This window comes from Lepidochelys kempii, chromosome 18, assembly GCF_965140285.1.
Source record: "Lepidochelys kempii isolate rLepKem1 chromosome 18, rLepKem1.hap1, whole genome shotgun sequence".
NCBI classification, from domain to species: Eukaryota; Metazoa; Chordata; order Testudines; family Cheloniidae; genus Lepidochelys; species Lepidochelys kempii.
The window spans coordinates 17134402-17153610 of NC_136397.1; the positions used below are offsets into that span (position 1 = coordinate 17134402).

The window sequence follows — 19209 nt, forward strand, 5'->3', positions numbered from 1 at the left end:
ACGGAGCTACAGGAAACCTACGTGGGCTACTGCACTGCCATCATTCCACACGCCGTCATACTGCCGCATTACTCTCAGTCCAGCCGCCCATGAAGCTGAGAGCTATTGATCCAGGACCGGCAAAGGCCTTTCTCTCCTTTAGCTATGGGCAGATCTTGTTACTCTCACATTTAATTACATTCACCAGATTCTATAAAAAGAGGCAAAAGTTGTTTTCTCATATTTAATGGCCCAGCCGATGGTTAATGGCTCTGAGCTTGTGTGTATTTTGGGGCAGGTGCTGGCAACAGAGAAAAGAAGGGGTGCTCAGTGCCTCAAGTCTAGGGAAAGCAGCCACTGATCAGCTACCTTGGCTCAGCGAGCAGACTAAGCTGAGACGCATTTGGGACAAAGGAAGAGGTTGTAATGTAAGAAGCACTGACCCAGCACCCCCTACTGGGCAGCTCATGGGGCAGTACTGATGGGACAAATAGAGAAGGGTCCATGTTATTATTATTATGAATAATTATATTCCCTATTATGAATAATAACAAAGACATGTTTGATGAGGGTTGGTTTTTTCAGTCCCCCTCCCTATCATTACTCCAAACATATTTTTTCCAGTTTCTTTGTTCTGAAGCGTAATTCAATTGCACGAGCCAGGTTCAGGAGCTGGAGCAAGAGAGGCCAGTTGCGAGCTGATCCAGAAAAACTCCACCCAAACTCTCCCCCCATGACACGGCAGTCGGAGGTGTGACTCCAGCACATGCAGACACACCCAAGCGGCATGTGCTTTGACCTCGCCAGCTGCAGTAACCATAGCAGGGAAGCTGCAGCAGCGCAGCGGGCAGCCTGGGTGGCGTAAGCCCACCCGGGACCCTGGATTATGTATTTAGGGGCTAGCCCATGCTGCGATGGCTTCACATACCCTTCGTGAGAACACACCTGAACGCTGCAAAAGGTGACCGAGGCAACAGTGGACCAATGGAACAACTCTAACTGGCTCAGGATCAGTGCTACCGCGACCGAGCAGCGTCTCCGAGTGGTTTAGCCCGGTCGGGATCAAACGTACATCACAAAGAGATGGGAGAGAGCCATGGACCCTGCCTGGGTTGCTTCTGGAGCGTGTTTGCAGAGGGGAGGCACAGTGAAGAAGGAAACCAGTGCTCAGAAGCTATGCCGCTCCCCACAGGCCAGATACAATGGGAAACCTGGCCTAATTGCAAGCTGTCAGGGCGCATTGACAATACCAATGCCAACGGCCTCAAGAGGTCAGCATTGCCGCACCGGTGGGATCAATGGTATGGTCTACCATGCATTCCAGCTCCGTCTTTCAAGCCTTTAAGTGTACACTACTGAAAGGAATGTCCTGGAAAGCCTATTGTTTAAGATTTTGAAAGGCTATTTCCTCCACAGCAGCCGGTGAAATTAGCCCCATATAACCGGCATGTGACAGAAACACTTCCTCTGGGCTTCCGAGAGTAACCACTGGTCCCCGTAACATTAACCAAAACAAACAAGACCCACTGAAGAATGAGAAGTTCAAGGTATCTTGGACCTGGACCTTCTGCATCATCATCATCATCATAAAGCTTATGCTCTAATAAATTGGTTAGTCTCTAAGGTGCCACAAGTCCTCCTTTTCTTTTTATCATCAACACAATGTCTCCTTGTCTCTCCTTCTTTTCTTTCGTGGTATAAAAATATATATATTCTCAGTAAACTAACCACACACAGGAGCCATGCTACGTTGTCAGGGCATCCGACCTTCAGGGTGCGGGACCCCACTTCCGCTGGCCTCCACAGCATTGCGGGTCACAGCCTACCCGCCGCAGAAGCAGGTTTGGACTCAAGCAGGGCAAATGCACAATAGCATTTGCCTCTTGCTGCCCCCACTTGCAAATCAGATCACAGAGTGGCTAAAAATTAGAAATGGAAACCACCATCACCACCCAGCACCCGCACGCCAGAGCTAGCAGCCAGAATCAGATCAAAGCATTGCAGCCCTTCAGAGACAAAACTATCATGTGCCATTGGCAGAGAACAGGTGCACCAATGCCTGAGGCCCCAGGCACTGGCAAGGAATTGAGTGATTGAGATAAACCCAGATGCTCCTGGCAAGTGATCTCCACCCTTTGCTGCAGAAGAAAATTTAAAAACAAACAAACAAGGTCCCTGCCAATCTGACCTGGGAGGAAATTCTTTCCCGACCCCTACCATGGGGATCGATTACACCCTGAGCACGTCATGTCCCATCTAATGAACTCCTTTAGCCAATACAAGATGACTCTCTGCACTGCATTTTCTAGTGTTCGGCTAAGCAGTCTGTTGACTGTGGTAGAGTATTTGGAATTCCTCCAGAGTGGGATTTTTCCATGGAACAATCTTGTTTTCTCATACTGTGTCTCTTTTGAATTCCAGTAGGAGCCCTGGGGCAATTGCTGTTTTCAAATGCACTAGTGCCATCCCACTGAAGTAATACCTGATTTTTAGCTCCTAGCATTCTTCATTTCGGTACTAAACCTACTGTCCTTGCCCTCACCCCTCTACTTCCCCCTCCCCAGCCTTTCACCCTTACTAGGGCAAAACGTACCTAATTAAAATGTTGCTGTGGCCTTTACATGCACTAATGTAATTATCTGCACAACACTCACTCTGAGGTATGAAAGTATGGTTAATCCCATTTTATGGATATGGACACTGAGGCACAAAGAGATTAGGTGACCTGCTTGAAGTCCAAAAGGAAAGTGGTGGTGGATGGGGGTACTACCAAGGCTGCCAAGTCCTTGCTCCTTGCCTTAACCACAAGATCATCCTTTCTTTGCAGTGGATTTTGCTTCAAATAAGCTATTGTCTTTTCCTGCCTGTGTCATCCCTGCCTGGGGATGCATTAGCATATTAGTTTTCTCCATTCAACAATGCATTTCATATGTGGATTTTGCAGGGAATCATCCTAGCAGGACTAGAAGTAGGGATGTTTCCCAGGCCAATGCTCCAGCAATAAAGGTAAAGAACAAGTTACTTTAATTTCCTCCAACTGAATTTTAGGGCATTCTTCCTTCTTTTTAATTTGTTCCAGCCGTACATACTGTACTGGACACATGCCTGGACGAAGCACTGGTCACCGCTTCGTAGCTGACATCTTTGTGCCTGGATGAGCCAAGATGTTCACACAAACATACACAAGAGAGGAGACAGCAGAAGAACCACTAAAAATAACTTGGCTAATGGCACAGGCATCGTAGCTGGCTCAGGGATGTTACAGTCACTCCAAAGACATTTCCTGGGGATGAGCGATTGCACCCAAAAACACGCAGGAGCGAGTCTTCCGACATATGTCTTGCTTTGGGCATGCAGCGAGCAAAACATGAGATGCCATCTCTTTGAAATAGTGCAATCAGGGGTACTTGTGAACAGTGGAGAACTCCCCCAACAGGACAGGACAGAATGGGATGGGAGCAGGAGGGGTTATACCATTGGCAGCACCACTATGGTTTTGGCTCTGGGAACGTTGTCACTGCTTATTGGTGTTCCCAGAAGAGTCACTCTTGGAAAAGGTGGGACATACCCCCATCCCAATCAGGAAAAGGCAGACAAGCTCTTCTGGGATCAGCTGGTACTAAATAAGCACAGCTGCCAAACCCGGTCTGCTTGGGCGAAGTAAACTTAAAAGGAAGAGTTTGTCACAGGACGGCGAGGCAACCAGGAGGAGGGCTGCTGTGTCCCAGAGTTTGCTGACTCTTGCAACAGGGCCGCTGGGCAGAAAACAGCTTGCAAAGCTCTGCTGGCCACAAGGATCCACCAGGCCAGGTATGAGCCCATTACAGCAGGGAGGGGTTGGAGATAAGTTCTCACCCAGGGTCTAGCCGTACTCCACCTTCATAAACAAACTAGATCGCTGTAAAAAGAAAAGGAGTACTTGTGGCACCTTAGAGACTAACTTAGAGACTCATCTGAGGAAGTGAGCTGTAGCTCACGAAAGCTTATGCTCTAATAAATTGGTTAGTCTCTAAGGTGCCACAAGTACTCTTTTTCTTTTTGCGAATACAGACTAACACGGCTGTTACTCTAGATCGCTGTAGACTCTTTTGAAACACTCAGAGACCAAGTGCCCCCATAACTGGAAGGACTTTGGAGAGGTTGCCAAAATAGGTGATCTACTGGTAAAGGAGAGAAGGTAACTGGGCTTATTGACCCTCCGCTCGCTCCGGCTCATTAGTAGTAGCGACTAGTCATCTGGGTGCCTCAGCCTTTGGGTGCCCAGCCTGGGACACCTTCAAGGGGCCTGAATTTTCGGAGGGGGAGATGCTCAGCAGTTTCGGAGAACCAGCCTCTTGGCTGTGCCCCAAGTTGGAGAGCCAGGATCTCACCAGTCCCCTTGGAGAATCCCGGCCATCACTTCCTGCTGCTCTTGCTTTTGCTCAGGCTGGGGCTCTGGGGCCCCATCACAAGGTTTCTACCATCAGTTGGGGGGAGAGGGAGTAACTCTCAGTGAAATCAGTAGGGACCCGAGGGAAAAACTAGGCCCAAGGGTTGGTGTGAGAGGCAAAGGAGAGTGAGAGACCCAAGGACTGGCCCATGCCTACCAAATAGGAGCTTAGCCCATGCCGTCAGTCTGCTGGGATAAATGCTGCACTTGCAGCCAGCTCTGGACTTCCCCTCTCTCGCCACATCCTCCACGGTAGCAACAGTGGTTTAATTAGCCAGCCTCCTCTGATGCTGCACTTTGGGCATTTCTAGTTCAGCAAACCACATGTCGTTAAACATTAATAGCATTTTGCAACCTCTGGCAGGCAGAGCCGAGGCTGGGGGTTCTCCTGGGGGCCTTCAACCAGAATGTAGGGCTCTGTCTTCTCTTCTCATGCCTTCATTCTCTCTCTCCCTCACACACCCCGTATCTCTCTGCCCTTGTCTACACGTCAGAGTTTTGCAGGCCTATCTACGTGGGTCAGGGGCGTGAAGAGGTGCGATGTCGGACTGACAGAGCTGTACCGCCAGAAGCCCCTAGTGTGGAGACAGTTCTACCAGCCACGCTTGGCTTTTACCAGTATTGCTTATTTCACACAGGGGTGGGGACGGAACGAACTATACCAGCCAAAGCTTTGCGGGTAAAGCTGTGTCTACACTAGGAGCATTTGCCTGTGCAGTATACTGGTCTAGCTATACCAGCAAAGCACTCCTGGGGTAGACTGGGCATACATCCCCCTCTCTCTCTCACACACACCCCCTTCTCTGACACAATTTCGGTTTGGTACAGTCCTCCTGCTGTTGGGTTTCTATATCACTAGTCGACTTTGCTCTCAGACGCTAACGCACCCAGAAAGCCTGGGTGTATTTTTACCTCTTCCCCTGTGTCATTTCCCATTAGGAAACGTGCTCTCCCTACCTGCTTCCCAGATAACGAAATGGACTCGTTGAGGCTTTGCCTCCGATCGCCCACAGTTAGCTTGTGTTCCAAAAGCACGCGTCATCCCTCATGCACAGTGACAGGGGCAATGGAGAATAAATCTGGGTCACTCCAGCACCGACACCCGAAGCCTCCTTTGGTCTGAAGCGCTCTTGTCTCTGAATGAGTCTCATACTGTACGGCTGGCTCAGGGCCACAGAGTGAGAACCACCTTTCTCCTCTGCAAGGCTCAGAAATAGAGTGTCTGGGCGTCCACCGGACAGGTTCTCCCACCCCAGGTGCTCTGGTTTCGAGACACATTGAAGTCCAGAATCAGCCTTTATCTGGCCACTTTCTTCCTTTAATCTTACTGTGGCATTCGTATACACCAGTTTGTCCTTAACCCCGAAGCTGACTATGTTCCCAGTGGATTGCTCACTCCAACGGGTCCCTGGGTTCCAATCCACCTGAGGCTCACGCGCCCTGGAATATTGCTTTGGGTTCTGGACGTATCAAGCCAATGCAAAACTCCAAAGCAGGAGCAGCAAGGTAACCTTCAAGCCACTCCTGCTGGTAGGGCAGAGATCAATGCTGATGGGCTTCCAAGAGGATCCTGGCCTCCTCCCACCCTGGAATACATGCAGGCTATGCAAGTGAGGCATTCACGGTGAACGTGCTGAGGTTTGGACCCCAGTCTAGTCCTACCTTGTCCTCACATACAGTTCCCACCATAATCACCAAAGAAGAATGAATCATCCACAGTGTGGGTTTGCTTTTTTCATTTGAGGAATGAGCATTCTAACTCCTCTCCCTCTGACACCGGTTGCACGTCCCTGACACTTTGGCTGCCGGGAGTCCCCAGTGCAAGCAAAGATGAGAGATGCCCTGTCCTCTCCCCTCCCCAATCTGCTGCTGACTGCAAAGTCTATGGCTTTCTTTCCAGTTGGCCCAGACACCAGAAGGTCATAGCTGCCTTGAACTGTCCTCTGATTGTGTATCTCTCGCTGCCTAACGTTTAGATGCAGAGAAGATTCCTTTGGTGCTGATGGGCAACATGCAGCAAATTCTTCAGAGAGCGCATACTTCTTTGGAGCCTTACCCTTCCAACAGAAGAGAATGGGGATAGCAACCTTGCAGCACGTGGTACCCATAAGGGTGCTGAAAGTCCCCTCTTCACCTTGCTGGGCAGAGCATTACCCCACATTCCCATCCAGTGTCCTGCATGTTTGGTTAAAGACAGTGGGCAAATCCCACCCTCAGCTACACTCATGCAGCCCCATTAACCAATACCACTCATGCACCCTATGGATCAATGCACCCACTGCACCACCGTGGATCTATGCACTCATGCAACCGCACTGACCAATGCATCCAGTGACTGACCAATGGACCCACGTAATCTGGTGCAACCTCCCTGATCAATGCACACGTGCAAACTGGTGCAAACCCACTGATCAATGCACCCATGCAGACCAGTACAAACCCACTGATCAATGCACCCATGCAGACCAGTACAAACCCATTGATTAATGCACCCATGCAGACCAGTACAAACCCATTGATTAATGCACCCATGCAGACCAGTACAAACCCACTGATCAATGCACCCATGCAGCCCCACTGATCACTGCACAAAGTACACTGCTACTAGACATTGCACCAGAGCAACTGAGACAGAACTTTGACTCATTAAAGAGAGAAGAACCTTGTACAACTGGCAGCAACATTCCCCCCCCCCACCCCTTCACTCTTGTAATTGATGCCAAGTGTTCAGGGAAAGGGACTCGTAAGAGGATTCCTTCATAGACCCAGCCTTTGTCCAGTATCACACGACTGCTGCCTGATCCAGAACCAACAGATCATTAAGTAGCATCTAGAGAGGGAGGCAAGACTATTAAGAGCTGGCCGCCAGCACACAAACAAAACAAGAGGGAGGTGGCACCTTACCATGTGATAGTTAATCATTTCCTGCAGGCTGTCTCCAAATTTGTCCAGGCATTCCTGTGAAAGGAGAAGAGGAAAGGCAGTGAATGGGGGCAGCTGCCCTTCCTCCAGCGCTGGCAAGAGGGGGAAGGACAGTCTTTAAGCCACTGAGGCACTCGCTCTGTCAGTTGGCAACTGTGCATTGACATAAATGGCTGGCACTGAAGCCAGAGGCTGCCCGTCCTTTCTGGTTTAGTACTGAAACCAGCACCGCCGGGCTGTTTCTTCTGCACGATGGTTATCCACGTTTCCCAAATAACCGATGCTCACTGACCTAGATTCCAAGGATCCTGTTTGCATTCTGGCTTCTTAAAACCATAGTGCCTCTTGCAAACAAGGATCCTATTCTTCAACCTTTTCAACATTGCATTATCTGGGGATTCTTTCAGACACCAAGGTGAAATCTGCCTCTTAGTGAGACTTAAATGATGAATAAGCCTCGGGCTGGTCCTCTCTACAAGGACACATTTCACCCAAAGGGATCAATATTCTGCACATCTGTAGCACAGCTTCCATGTAAATATTCACCAATGCTCTGCACAGACTCTCAGGGATCCCTGGGAGATTCCTGTTAAAATTCTGACCCTAGCTGGAATGAGAGTTGGCATGATTTCCTTGCCTTCAATAGAGTTCACTGGATATCACTGACCCTCCCTGCCACAGCTGATAATAGCAGTACATGTCTGCAAAGATCTCAGTGTGCTTTGTAGATATTATGCCTCACAACCATCTGCTCTCCACCCCTCCTTTAGTGAGACAGGTAAACTGAACCCACTTTTCAGGAGGGTAAACTGAGTCACACAGCGATCATGTGTCTTTCTTGTCCAGTGGGGCAGTGGCAAAACTGGGCAAGGAACCCAAAGTCCTGATTCATACATATATAAGTAAAAGATACTCGCACAAAGGACCTCTGATAGGAAGTCAAAGGAAGCACCACATAGAAACCCAGTGCATCACTGCATATTGCAGAGCACCTACCTAGCATCACAGACGTCTGCCTATTCCTGGGAAACGTTTTTATTTGCTCAGTTTAGAGAGAATCCCCAGAAATCCTCCTCCTATATATAATGCCCCAATCTCTTGTTGAAAAGTTTAACCCTTTCTGATGCTCAACCCCCTCCTCCCCCAGGCAACTCACCGAAATCATTTCGTCCTTCTTGCATTGCTGCGACAGGTCTCGGACCCCGCTGACGAAGTGCTTGTTGGTGGTGATGTAAGCTTTCCCAGCCTCAATCATCCCACTACATAGCTTCACCAGCTGCAGAGAGAGGAAGAGACGTGAGTGGGGAATGTCCTATAGGGCTGGCCAAAGAGTTTTGAAAAGAAACCTGACTTGCAAATAAAATTCACCGAGTTAGTTTCAGTCTGATCTGCGGGGCTAATGCCATGGTCTGAACTCATAACCTTCAGAGTTAAAACTCTGCATTGCTACTTGTTGGCCTAGCTTAGTAACTTCCTTACTGAATTACTCTAGTTTACTGATCGGCCACTGGCGGGTGACAGACACTCTCTCTCCCAGCGTGGGTTGCAGTCAGACAGCCACCAGTTGTGAAATGCCCATGATCCCAGAGGCTTATTAGTCTGAACATGTGAAGCCAAACAGAAAGAATCAGCACAGGACAGAATCAGGAAGTGAGGTCAACGCCCCCGTTGTCATTTAAGAAAACAGAGGCCAAAGCCTGAGCTGGGGTAAATCGGTGTAGCTCTGTTGTCTTCAGTCGATGTGCGCCAGCTGAGGATCTGGCCCTTACGTTTCTAGCTCTCGTGGATGGCGAAGAAAAGCTTGGGACCGTGGCCTGGGTGTAAAGCAAGGGTGTCTGCCGACAGCCGAGGTAGGAGCAGCAGTGAATAGAGCCACCGGGCCCCACAATCATACAAGACAATGGGAGGGGCAGGGGGAGGAGGGATCAAGGCACTGCTGCTGCCCAGGAGGGGAAGGAGAACCCTGTTGCTGCTAACATCACAATCACAATAATCACCGCATCCACACCCAGCCTCCTCTCTGCTCAGGTGGTGGCCATGGGGCGGCCCCCAGGTAAGGGCGTGGCCAAATCACTGGGTTGCCCTAAGCCAGCGATCACAGGGGCTCAGGCCACAGCTCTCAGCTGTGCCTGGTTTGCCTCCCAGATCAGCTGATTCGAGGCTACAGCAAGACCTGCCGGGAAGGAGGGAGCTGGAGAGAAAAGCTTGCTGCCAGTTAGAGTCCTGGGGGTGAGGATGGTGATGTGCTGGGGCCTGAGCTAAGGTGGGGATAGGGTGACCAGATGTCCCGATTGTATAGGGACAGTCCTGATTTTTGGAGCTTTTTCTTACATAGGCACCTATTACCCCCCCAACCCCTGTCCCGATTTTTCACACTTGCTGTCTGGTCACCCTAGGTGGGGAGCATTCCCTGCAGACAGGTGCTTGGCTCAAGAGGCCAGAGGAAGGCCTCGTTGGAAGCAGGCCTTGGAGGACGTGGCCCTGGGCAGTGGGAAAGGTGATCCATGTATTAGTGTGCCAAGGCTGCAGCTTACAGTACGTAACAGAAGGCCCCAGTATGATGCTACCTAGAGCAGTGATGTGGAAACCCTGCAGCTGAGGGGAAGGATTGAATGGGAAGTCATAGCCCAGTGAAGTCTTGAACCCTGGTTGAAGCGGGGAGGAAGCCCCTTGCAACCAAGAGGGATGGATTTAATCACTGCACAGACCCTAGCAGAGAGCTGTGCCCAAGGAGGGTGAAAGGATTTTGCACTTTCATTGCTCTGGAAGGAGAGGATTTTTGGTCTGGCCAGATCACACTACCAGCCTGGGGAAGACTGTCTTTGGTAGGGAAACTGAGGCACAAATGTATGCCTAATGGTGAAGTAGTAAAATGCACCTTGACACTGGCCTGGAGCCATGGGGGGTATGAGTAGCTGAAGTGAATGGTTTGCAGCCCACTTGTGTGCTCAAAATGATTTGTTAAAACTATTCAGTGGAGATTTCTGAACTCAACTGCAGGTTCGAGAGTTGTTTTGTGGGCGATTCGCTCCATATGTTCTCTCTGGATTTTCCTGGGAGGGTGGGGGAGGAGGGGTTAGGTGTGGGAGGAAGGAAAGCAAGGGCAGAGGCTGTGACATTTAGAAGCCTGACAAACGTTTATCTGATATAATAGATCCGAGGGCTTTGTATTTTTTTAAGCTGTGTAATACGCGTAGGGCCAAGGACCAGATCCCTGTAAAATCAGAGGAACTCTAGCTAACTCTTAAACACTGTCTCAGTCGGTCCTGCAGCCCAGGGAAACAGTACCTCTGAGTACTAAAGATCTGAAGGGAATAATGGTATTCCCCACTGAGTGGCTCGTGATACTAGATAGTACAGTTGTCTTCACTCCGTGGCTGTGGAAGGTCCTAGCTCTAGTGAGGGATGTATTAGCAAGAGTGCTACATGCAGGGCGTCTGATTCTCCTCTGAGTGACATTACAGACTGTTACCACACCACTGAAGTTAGTCCAAACTGCCACCAGTCTAACAGCGGAGTAAGGCCCACTCCTTTGTTTTAAAGATGGGTGCACAGCAACACAGCTGGGCGAGGCTGCTTCCCACCGCAGCCCCTCTCAGGGTCCATTAATGGACTATGATCACTAATTTAGTCAGAACCGCATGGAGAATGTCCAGAAACAAAAGACTTCCAGATACACACATGTGAGCTCCTGAGCATCCCTAGAAACAGCCTGTCAGCTGATTGCAGTGAACGTTGTGAGTCAGAACTCACAATCCCTTGGTTATCTAATTTCTCCTTTTAGAAAGAATGTGGGGAGAGCAAGGACTCAAAAATCTGTCTTCTTGTTCACTATAAAACCCCTGACCCAGGGAACCAGCACACCACCCACAGTTAAGGCCGGTTTAAAAAATACTGTCTTATCCACACACTCCAAAAGAAACACACACAAAAAATGTTTTTGTTCAAAACTTGTCACTGAACGTTTCATTTATTTTTTTGACAAAATGAAAAATGTTGGCTTTTGACAACCAAACTTTTTAGAAACTGAGTTTTTTCTAGCAATTTTTCATTGGGGGGAGAAACCAAAATCGTCCACTTTAATGACTGTAAAGCCATTTTTGATAAATGTGACTGGCCCATGGGGTGAGTCAATGGTCTCCAGCTGTGTTAGCAGACTATTATCTGAACACAGTTCTCACACGCCTCCTTTCTCTCTTCTTCACATAATCTGGCGGAACAGAACCGGGTGCTAGAGGAACATTTGTGCTATTCCATCCCACCCCAAAGAAAGAAAACAAATTGATGTAGCTCCTGTAGCATCTGGAGCCCAGACGGACACCAGGGGCTTTGGACAGATCCTTTGGAAAGGAAATCCAGCTTATTCTGCAACGTGGCGGTTTTTAAAATACCTCCTCGCGCACACAGCCAAGGCTGTGTTCCTAGTAGCTGAGGGCCATTCAGCACGAGCGCACTCTGAAATCATGTTCCCTAGCTTCAGAAAGACTCCTGAAATATTAGAAGGCTTGGGCACCATTGGTAGGAAAGTAGCCTGCAACAGTTGGAGGCAAACTTGAGGTCAGAGTGAAGGCAGCAGCCGTATTTGCACAGTTTAGAAACAGCTGTTTCTACCTCTAACTGTAGAAAGCAATTAAAGACTGAGAAACCCACCAAACCACAGGAAGGGCAGAGAGTTGAGTCTTAAGAGACAGATCCTGACACCCTTACTTGCACTGAATAGCACCTTATTCCACTAGTATTCCCAAGGAGGAAGGATTGCCTGGTGGATAGAGCATAGGACAAGGGCTGAGAAGAACTGGGGTCAGCTCCTAGTTCAGACATAGATTTCTGGTGTTATCTTGGACAAAGTTGCTTAATTTGCCTGTGCCACTGTTCTATACAGATAAGTTGACAATAAATCCACTAAGGACAGTGAAACACTCAAACGCTCTGGTGATAAGGGCCATACAAACATTCCTATTTAATCTGAGCAAAACAAACAGAATTTTGTCCAGAATGAACCCTCAAAGCATAATTGCTTTGAATTTCAATGCGGGCCTTCAGCTTCAAATTCCTGGATCCAAACCCGCCTTTACTTGTTTCGGTTCCAGGCTGTGTGGCCCTATTTCTGATTCTGACACAGCCACAATTTCACATGAAATTTCACAGCCCTGCCAGGAGATTTTGGTGCAAGCCGGTGGAAACAAAGTGAAAACGAAACCGATCTCATGAGACCTGTCATTCAAAATGGAAGGAGCTTCAAGACCAGCCCATTGCTACCATCTGCAGAGGGCCCAAATTACCTGAGACCGTAGCTTTAAGACAGTCCCGGCCCAAAGGTGCTCTAATTAGCTCTCTTATTAAATCTATTGGAAATGTATTTATGGGGCATTCCTCTATGCAATGAAATCGTGAGCGCTGAATTATTGTTTATAGAATTCTAGAGCTAACGCAGGGTTCCAGATTGACAGGCCTGGAAACCAATGGCCTTTAGTCACAGACTAGCCACAATAATGGCACTATTGGAATCATCAGAACAAGCTTCCCCGATTCTGTACAGCCAAAGCGCCCCAGTCCAACCTCCGAGGGACCAGCTCTAAGGGCCAACGGATAGCTCAGGGTTCTTTTCAACTTCCAATAAGGAAGTTAAGTATCTTATGCAGGCACCTGTCCGCTAGGAACTTGGCCTAACACCACCTATTTGATTCCCATAGGCCACCCATTTCTTAGGGCCTGTGGCTTCAACAAAGCCAGCCTCTAAGTCTGATGCAGAAGTTCTCGCCCCTTCTAGCCACACGCAATCTCCCTGCTAAAATCCGGCACTGGTCCTCCACCTGTCTGCTTCAGTTCAGAAACAATTGGGCAGATGTTTCCAACATTTGGAGGGAGACAACATGACTTTCTGTTGGTAAGTCTCTTGACTTGGATCCAAGACTTTTTCAACTCTCTTCCCACCCAGCCCCACTCTAAAACTGGCTATTCCAAACTATTCTGGCTGATGGAGGCTTTTGCCTCAGTAGCTGCTGATTGAGACCTCATCAAGTCATGCAGTAGCACAACCAGACGGATATTTGGAAACATTAAAGGGGCACAATTGATGTCAAAAAGCAGGAAATTTGACCTGCCTTGTTGCTTTTTCTACATCTTTTTGCAACATCCTTGGAATGTTTTGTATTTTGAATGTATTTTGTTTGTTTGTTTAGCACTTGATCCAATGCTATGTTGTCTAAAATTAGAGTCCCAGCACCCAGAAAAACATACAGTAAAAGCCAGTCAGTGGGCACTTCCCAGCCCTCAGGGGAAATCCTACACTAAACCGATCAGCCATGTTAAGCCTGGCACTTGTTCACAACCTTCCAATAACAGACAAGCATGAGCACACAATAGGAGAGAGGAAAATCGGTAAGGTAGCAGGTTTCATATTCACACTTCCAATGGGGAAAGATGGTCTTATGATTAAGATACCGTCCTGGGACTCAGGAAGTCTGGCTTCAATTCAGTTCTAATTATATCCGGCAGAGGCCAGTGGTGTACACACACTCAATTTTCATTATAGTATAATAATAGTTTGCATTTCTATAGCACCTTTCGTCCAAGAACTTCAAAGCACTTTAAAAACATTAATTAAACTTCAGAAAGTTGCTGTGTGGTAAGTGTTATCTTTATTTTGCTGCTGGAGGAAAGGTGGTGCAGTGAAGCTATGGTTGCACAGGGATACTCTCTGGCAGAGACTGGAGTAGACCCCAGGAGTCCTGAACCTCATCTAACCAATGGGCTAGACATCCTCCCCAAATGGGAACTATTTAAGGTGATTGTTACAATAGCAAATGGTTTTTAAGACTTTATCACAATTGAAACAGATTCGACACGATATTGTTAAAACCATTCCCAGCTGAATTCCACATACACCCTCCTCTCTGTGAACCCCAGCTGTGAGTTACAGAGCGCTCTTGTAACTAAACCAGGTTGCATACCTACAAACATCACAATCAGGGAGTGAACATTGCCTAGAGGTCTTAACTAAGGCTACGGCCACATTGTGTTAGCTGCTGGGCAGCCACCAAGTGAGAAATGTCCAAGTTGACAAGACAAAGACAGAGTGGAAGGAGAAACAGAGGCACAAAGAAGTGGAGCTCTGCTGACCTCTCTTCAGAAACAAGCCCCAGCTACTTGTGCTAAAAGGAGCAACCAACTCCCTCGTCTATGGCTGAGCAGCAGTGGCTGGGTCCAGCCAGCACAGGAAGACATGATCATATACACTAAGCCAGCATATCAACCAATGATTTTCTGACAGTCCGGAACAGACTGGCGGGGCCACGTTCCTAAACCAAAGACTCACCCCAGCCATCTCCCCCAAAGCCACTCTCTCAGCTTCCCCATCTTACCTTGTCAAGCTTTGCTTCTATCTCCACCACATCTGTTTCCACTTCATCTATGGTCGCCCTGTAATCAGAAGAGCAAAAAAGGGGAAATCAGCTGGTTGCCTAAACACGGATGATGGGCAGAGAAACCAAACAGTCCTTGAAAGGCAAAGGCCAGAAGAACTCCAAAAGGCAGAGGAGAGAGGCGAAAGTTTGCACCACCCAGTCAGGGGTTTCCTGCACAGAGGCTGCCGTATAAGCTGAGGATCCACATTTTGGGAGAATTCCATTCTGAGGATCCTAAATTATCTGGGATGGGTTTTGCTCCTGGGCTGATGAAAAATCTTGGAAGGGGGGGGGGGAATTCATGGCAACCCCCCATCAGTGTCACTGGCAAGTCACTGGGCTGTATTGTGCTAGGGAAATGTACAGCAAAGCCACCACCTGTGGGGTCTTAGTCTGATCTCGTCTACGCCCATGTAAATCTGGAGTAACTCTTAAATTACACCAGCATGAATGACATGCCTGGGGTAAACGGGCACACTGGCAACCAGCATTAACTGTGCCGGCTTAAAGCCCTTGTGAAGCTCAGGCTGTAACGATGCCTCAAGAACACCCACACTGTTGGCTGCATCTTCCAAACCCCAGCAAGCCTTTAGCCCATATGTGGGCATATCTTGGTCCTGTTACCATCTCAGTCTACTCACTCTCACACACCTCTGAGTGTTACCCTTAGTGCCTTGGCTGTGTCTGAAGGAGAGATCCATTGGGTCTGTTTTCTTTCCATTTCTTGGGTAGTGGTGACAGTAAGAGGCCAGTAGGATTCTGGCCTCACCCAACTATGGGAAAATTTCAATGACATCAGCCCAGCCCATTGGCAAAAGACATTTCCAGCTCAAGACCTTTGGGATAAATCCACTTTTCTCTTAGGCAAAACTCCAACTGCAAGAGCAGTAAGGCAGAAACCTTCCCATGGAGAGCAGCGTGCTGGGGTAGCCTGTCCCCAGCTGGGCAGCCATTCCCTTCAACAAGCACCTGGAAGTGTGGTAAACCTCACTGCAATTTTGTGTCCCAACACATGCAATCCACAGTCCATTCCTTGAACCCTCTCCCGCTTGTGGGTTTGCTGTGTACAGCATGAAGTGTTAATGCTCTACCTTTTAAAAATTCCAGCCATGGGCATGTGCCAGGTAAAAGGTCTGTGGAGGAAGGATGTGCCGGCGAAGCACCAATTCATGTGGCTTTGTTACAGCCAAGGACGGGACGCACACAATCCAAAAGGAACCAGGAGAAAATCCCCAGGGCCTCGGTAGATCAGGCAACAAAATCTATTCTCTAAAGGCTCTTGTTGTTTTAAATGGATGAACAGCCGCCCAGGGACACATTGCTAACAACAGGAAGGATAAATAAAAAATGATTGATAGGGCAAAGTCATAAAATTTGGATCCAGATTCAAACTTCCACCGAGTTTGGGAAGGGAGTTTCACTCTGATCATAAAGTCATAGAAACATTGGGCTGGAAGGTACCTTGAGAGGTCATGTGATGTTGTGATCCAGCCCATCTCTCTCTCTCAGAGGAATTACAACTAGCAGAGCAAACTCAGTATTTCTCCACATTCACCACTCTTCCATGGGAAATAAACGAACAATACCTTCTACAGGTGAACACAGTCCCCATCTGACACTGCTACCAGGCGGCCGGCATCCTGCCGGGTAATCCAAATGGAACAGAGATCGGAGACTCCCTCCCCACAAAGGAAGTAAATCAAATAGAAGGCCAGGCGCAGATCTCGAGCATGTCAATTCTGTCCTGAACTTTTAAGGCGATCGCCAATCCAGTACACACAGGCTTCAGGAGAGAGCACCTCTCCCAACAGCTACCAGAAATCTCCCTTGGAATGCTGTGAGGCACCAGATGATTCAGACAACTTACAGGGTAGACCTAATATTCAGTGACAACATCGGCCATGTGATACAGCATGTGACTGCGTGAACTCTCCTCCCTGCACGCTATGCCTGTCCCTATCACAGTCCTGTCACATTACATAACTGGGCCCAATTCTGACAGATGCTGAGCGCCCTCCAATTCTACTGAAATCCCTGGAAGGTGTGCGTATGCATGGGTCCTGTTATCCCTATTTTAGAGATAGGGGGCTGAGACACTGAGGGTACATCTACATGGCAAAGAAACCCCCCCCCCAGCAGCGAGTCTCAGAGCCTGGGTCGATTGACTTGGGCTCACCATGTGGGGCTAAAAACCCTGAGCAGGTTTTGACCCACGCGGGAGCGGCTACACTGCTAGTTTTAGCCACGCAGCCTGAGTCGGTTGACACAGGCTCGAAGACTCAGCGCCATGTTTCTTCCTTTGAAGTGTAAATGTAGCCTTAGTGACTTGCCCAAAGTCACCAGGAGGTCTGTGGCGGAGCAAGGAACCGAACGCAGCTTTCTCAAGTTCCTGGGGAGCACCCTTGCCCCTGGACCTTCCTTCCTCTCTGTTAACCTTAAGAGGAGACTGCATGAGCCAATCGAGTTCTCTTGTGCTTGTCCCTTCCCCCGCCCCAGTTAGTTTCTATCCTTTATGACATCCCAACAAAGCAGCTTTTATTTATCTCCAAGTCTGGGCTAAGATTTTCAATGGGTGGGACTCCCATTTCCCATTGATTTTTTTAGATGGGGAATTCCCATTGATTTTTACTGGGGAACTGGGTGTCTAAATCCCTTAGGAAGCTTAAAAATCCCAACCCTATTTCTTAGCTATCCTGTAAGGTCATTGCAATCTAACCCCATCCTCCAAGCAGCAAGCAATTTAAAAAATAAATGTTACATAGAAAGTTGCTTTGAAGGAGGATTCACGCCCATTGTATGCCAACACAGTAAGATATTTGTGGCAAGGACTGTCTTTTTTTTAATGACATGTACAGCTCTTAACACAGTGGGCCCTGATCCACAACTGGGGCCTCTGGGAGCTACTGGCATATACATAAATACATAGATAATCACGATGATGTTATTGCTCAATACTGGGAGGGGCGGGGGCGGTCCCATCTGCCATTCCTGGGCTTTCAGGGTATGTGGCTGTTTTGTTGAGTTTCATAAGGGTCATGGGAAGTGGTGGGGCTGTTTCCCGGCGGGGGGGGAAGAAGGGGGGGAAAACTAGTTTATTTACTGTAATCTCCTCATAATCAATGTACCAGCACTTTTAGAAGGGTTTGTGAAAGGTTTTTAATTGCCTTAGGGTGTCCAGCGCATGGGGAGTTCACACAGTCATGGGACATACCACCACATGACCTGTTGTGACTGAATATTAAGTGCATGTTGTCAGACGTATGAATCACCTGGTTCCTCACGTGCTGACGGAGGCTTAGTCTAGGCTCACTCTGGACCTCGCTGACTGTAGGGATTTTTCTGCACAAGAACTCCTGTCTTATCCCCCTTTCCTCTCTTTCTTTCCCCCATTTTTTGCCCTCCTGAGGGGGAGCTAATGAGACCCACCTGACTTGGGTGCCACATGAGTCAGCAGAATTGCTCTGCATCTCCTGGCCGCATCCCAGCATCCAAGATCCCATCATCGCCTCACAAAGGGCTGAACCGACACCCTGGATCTGAACAGCCTGAGAGTTTGGGGCGCTGACGCCCTGGCTCTGAATGCTGAGGCTTGTGTCCCGCTCCAGCTTCCGCTGCACAAATCTACAAGCAGGAAAATATCTCTGCCTCATCTCATCTCTCCAGCAACCTAGGTCCCCATCGGCATTCTGGGAATGCCTGCCTTTCTTTTCAAGGGGTTTTGGTGCTGACAGAAGGCTCTGGAGTGACAGACTCAGATCAGAGGCGTCTATTCTTCACTAGAAGAGGAGCAGCAGGGGCCGCATCAGTGCATGCTTCCCACGCCTCCCCCCTCTCCCGCCAGTCCGCCTTAGACCTGTTCTGGAAAGAGCCCAACAAGGCCTGGGAGTTCATTCTCCAGGCACAAGGAGCACTCAGTTTGCCAGCAGGAATGGTACTGAGTGCTAGCCGTGGAAGGGCATTTGTACATGAGGTTATTGTTTGTATAATGGTAGCACTTAGAGACCCCAGATGAATGGGGGGCCCCATGTGATAAGCATTGTACCGACACTTGGTAAGAGGCAATCCCTGCCTTGAAGAGTTTACAATCTAGGCAAGGAAAAAGAGAGGGAGGGGAAAGAGGGGCACAGAGAGTGGAAGTGACTTGACCAAGGTCACACTGTAGGCCAGTGGCAATAAAATCCAGCTTTCCCGACTCCTGAGCAAGTGCCCTACTCACTGAGCAATACTACCTCCCGATGGAGTTGCTCAGAATGGGGCTGAGACCATCATCATGGTCACATAGGCCACTAAAGGGCTAGCATGTGGTAATGACTTTTTGAGTCTCCTCTGACCGGGGTTGGATTTGAACTAGCATCTCAGAGGGTCCTGCTATGCTCCGTGTTAAGCTTGCTCAATACCCAGTGAGAATTCCCCTTCCCCTTCTGCTCTGAGGGGTGTCCAAATCTCACAAGGTGTCCTTCACAACATTTCTAA

General features: G+C 48.7%; 1 protein-coding gene across 1 annotated transcript in view; it reads right to left on the reverse strand.

Moving 5' to 3' along the window:
• The window catches only part of ACAP3 (ArfGAP with coiled-coil, ankyrin repeat and PH domains 3), a 93588-nt gene extending 75264 nt beyond the window's left edge, over positions 1 to 18324 (reverse strand). Inside the window, exons 1-4 of the mRNA XM_073316342.2 lie at positions 18163 to 18324; positions 14695 to 14752; positions 8487 to 8606; positions 7313 to 7366 (exon numbers count right to left, since the gene is read on the reverse strand). Coding sequence (XP_073172443.1) covers positions 7313 to 7366; positions 8487 to 8606; positions 14695 to 14752; positions 18163 to 18239 — 309 coding nt within the window. The 5' untranslated portion in view covers positions 18240 to 18324. The remainder of the gene's footprint in view (positions 1 to 7312; positions 7367 to 8486; positions 8607 to 14694; positions 14753 to 18162) is intronic.
• Positions 18325 to 19209: the final 885 nt, after the last annotated feature.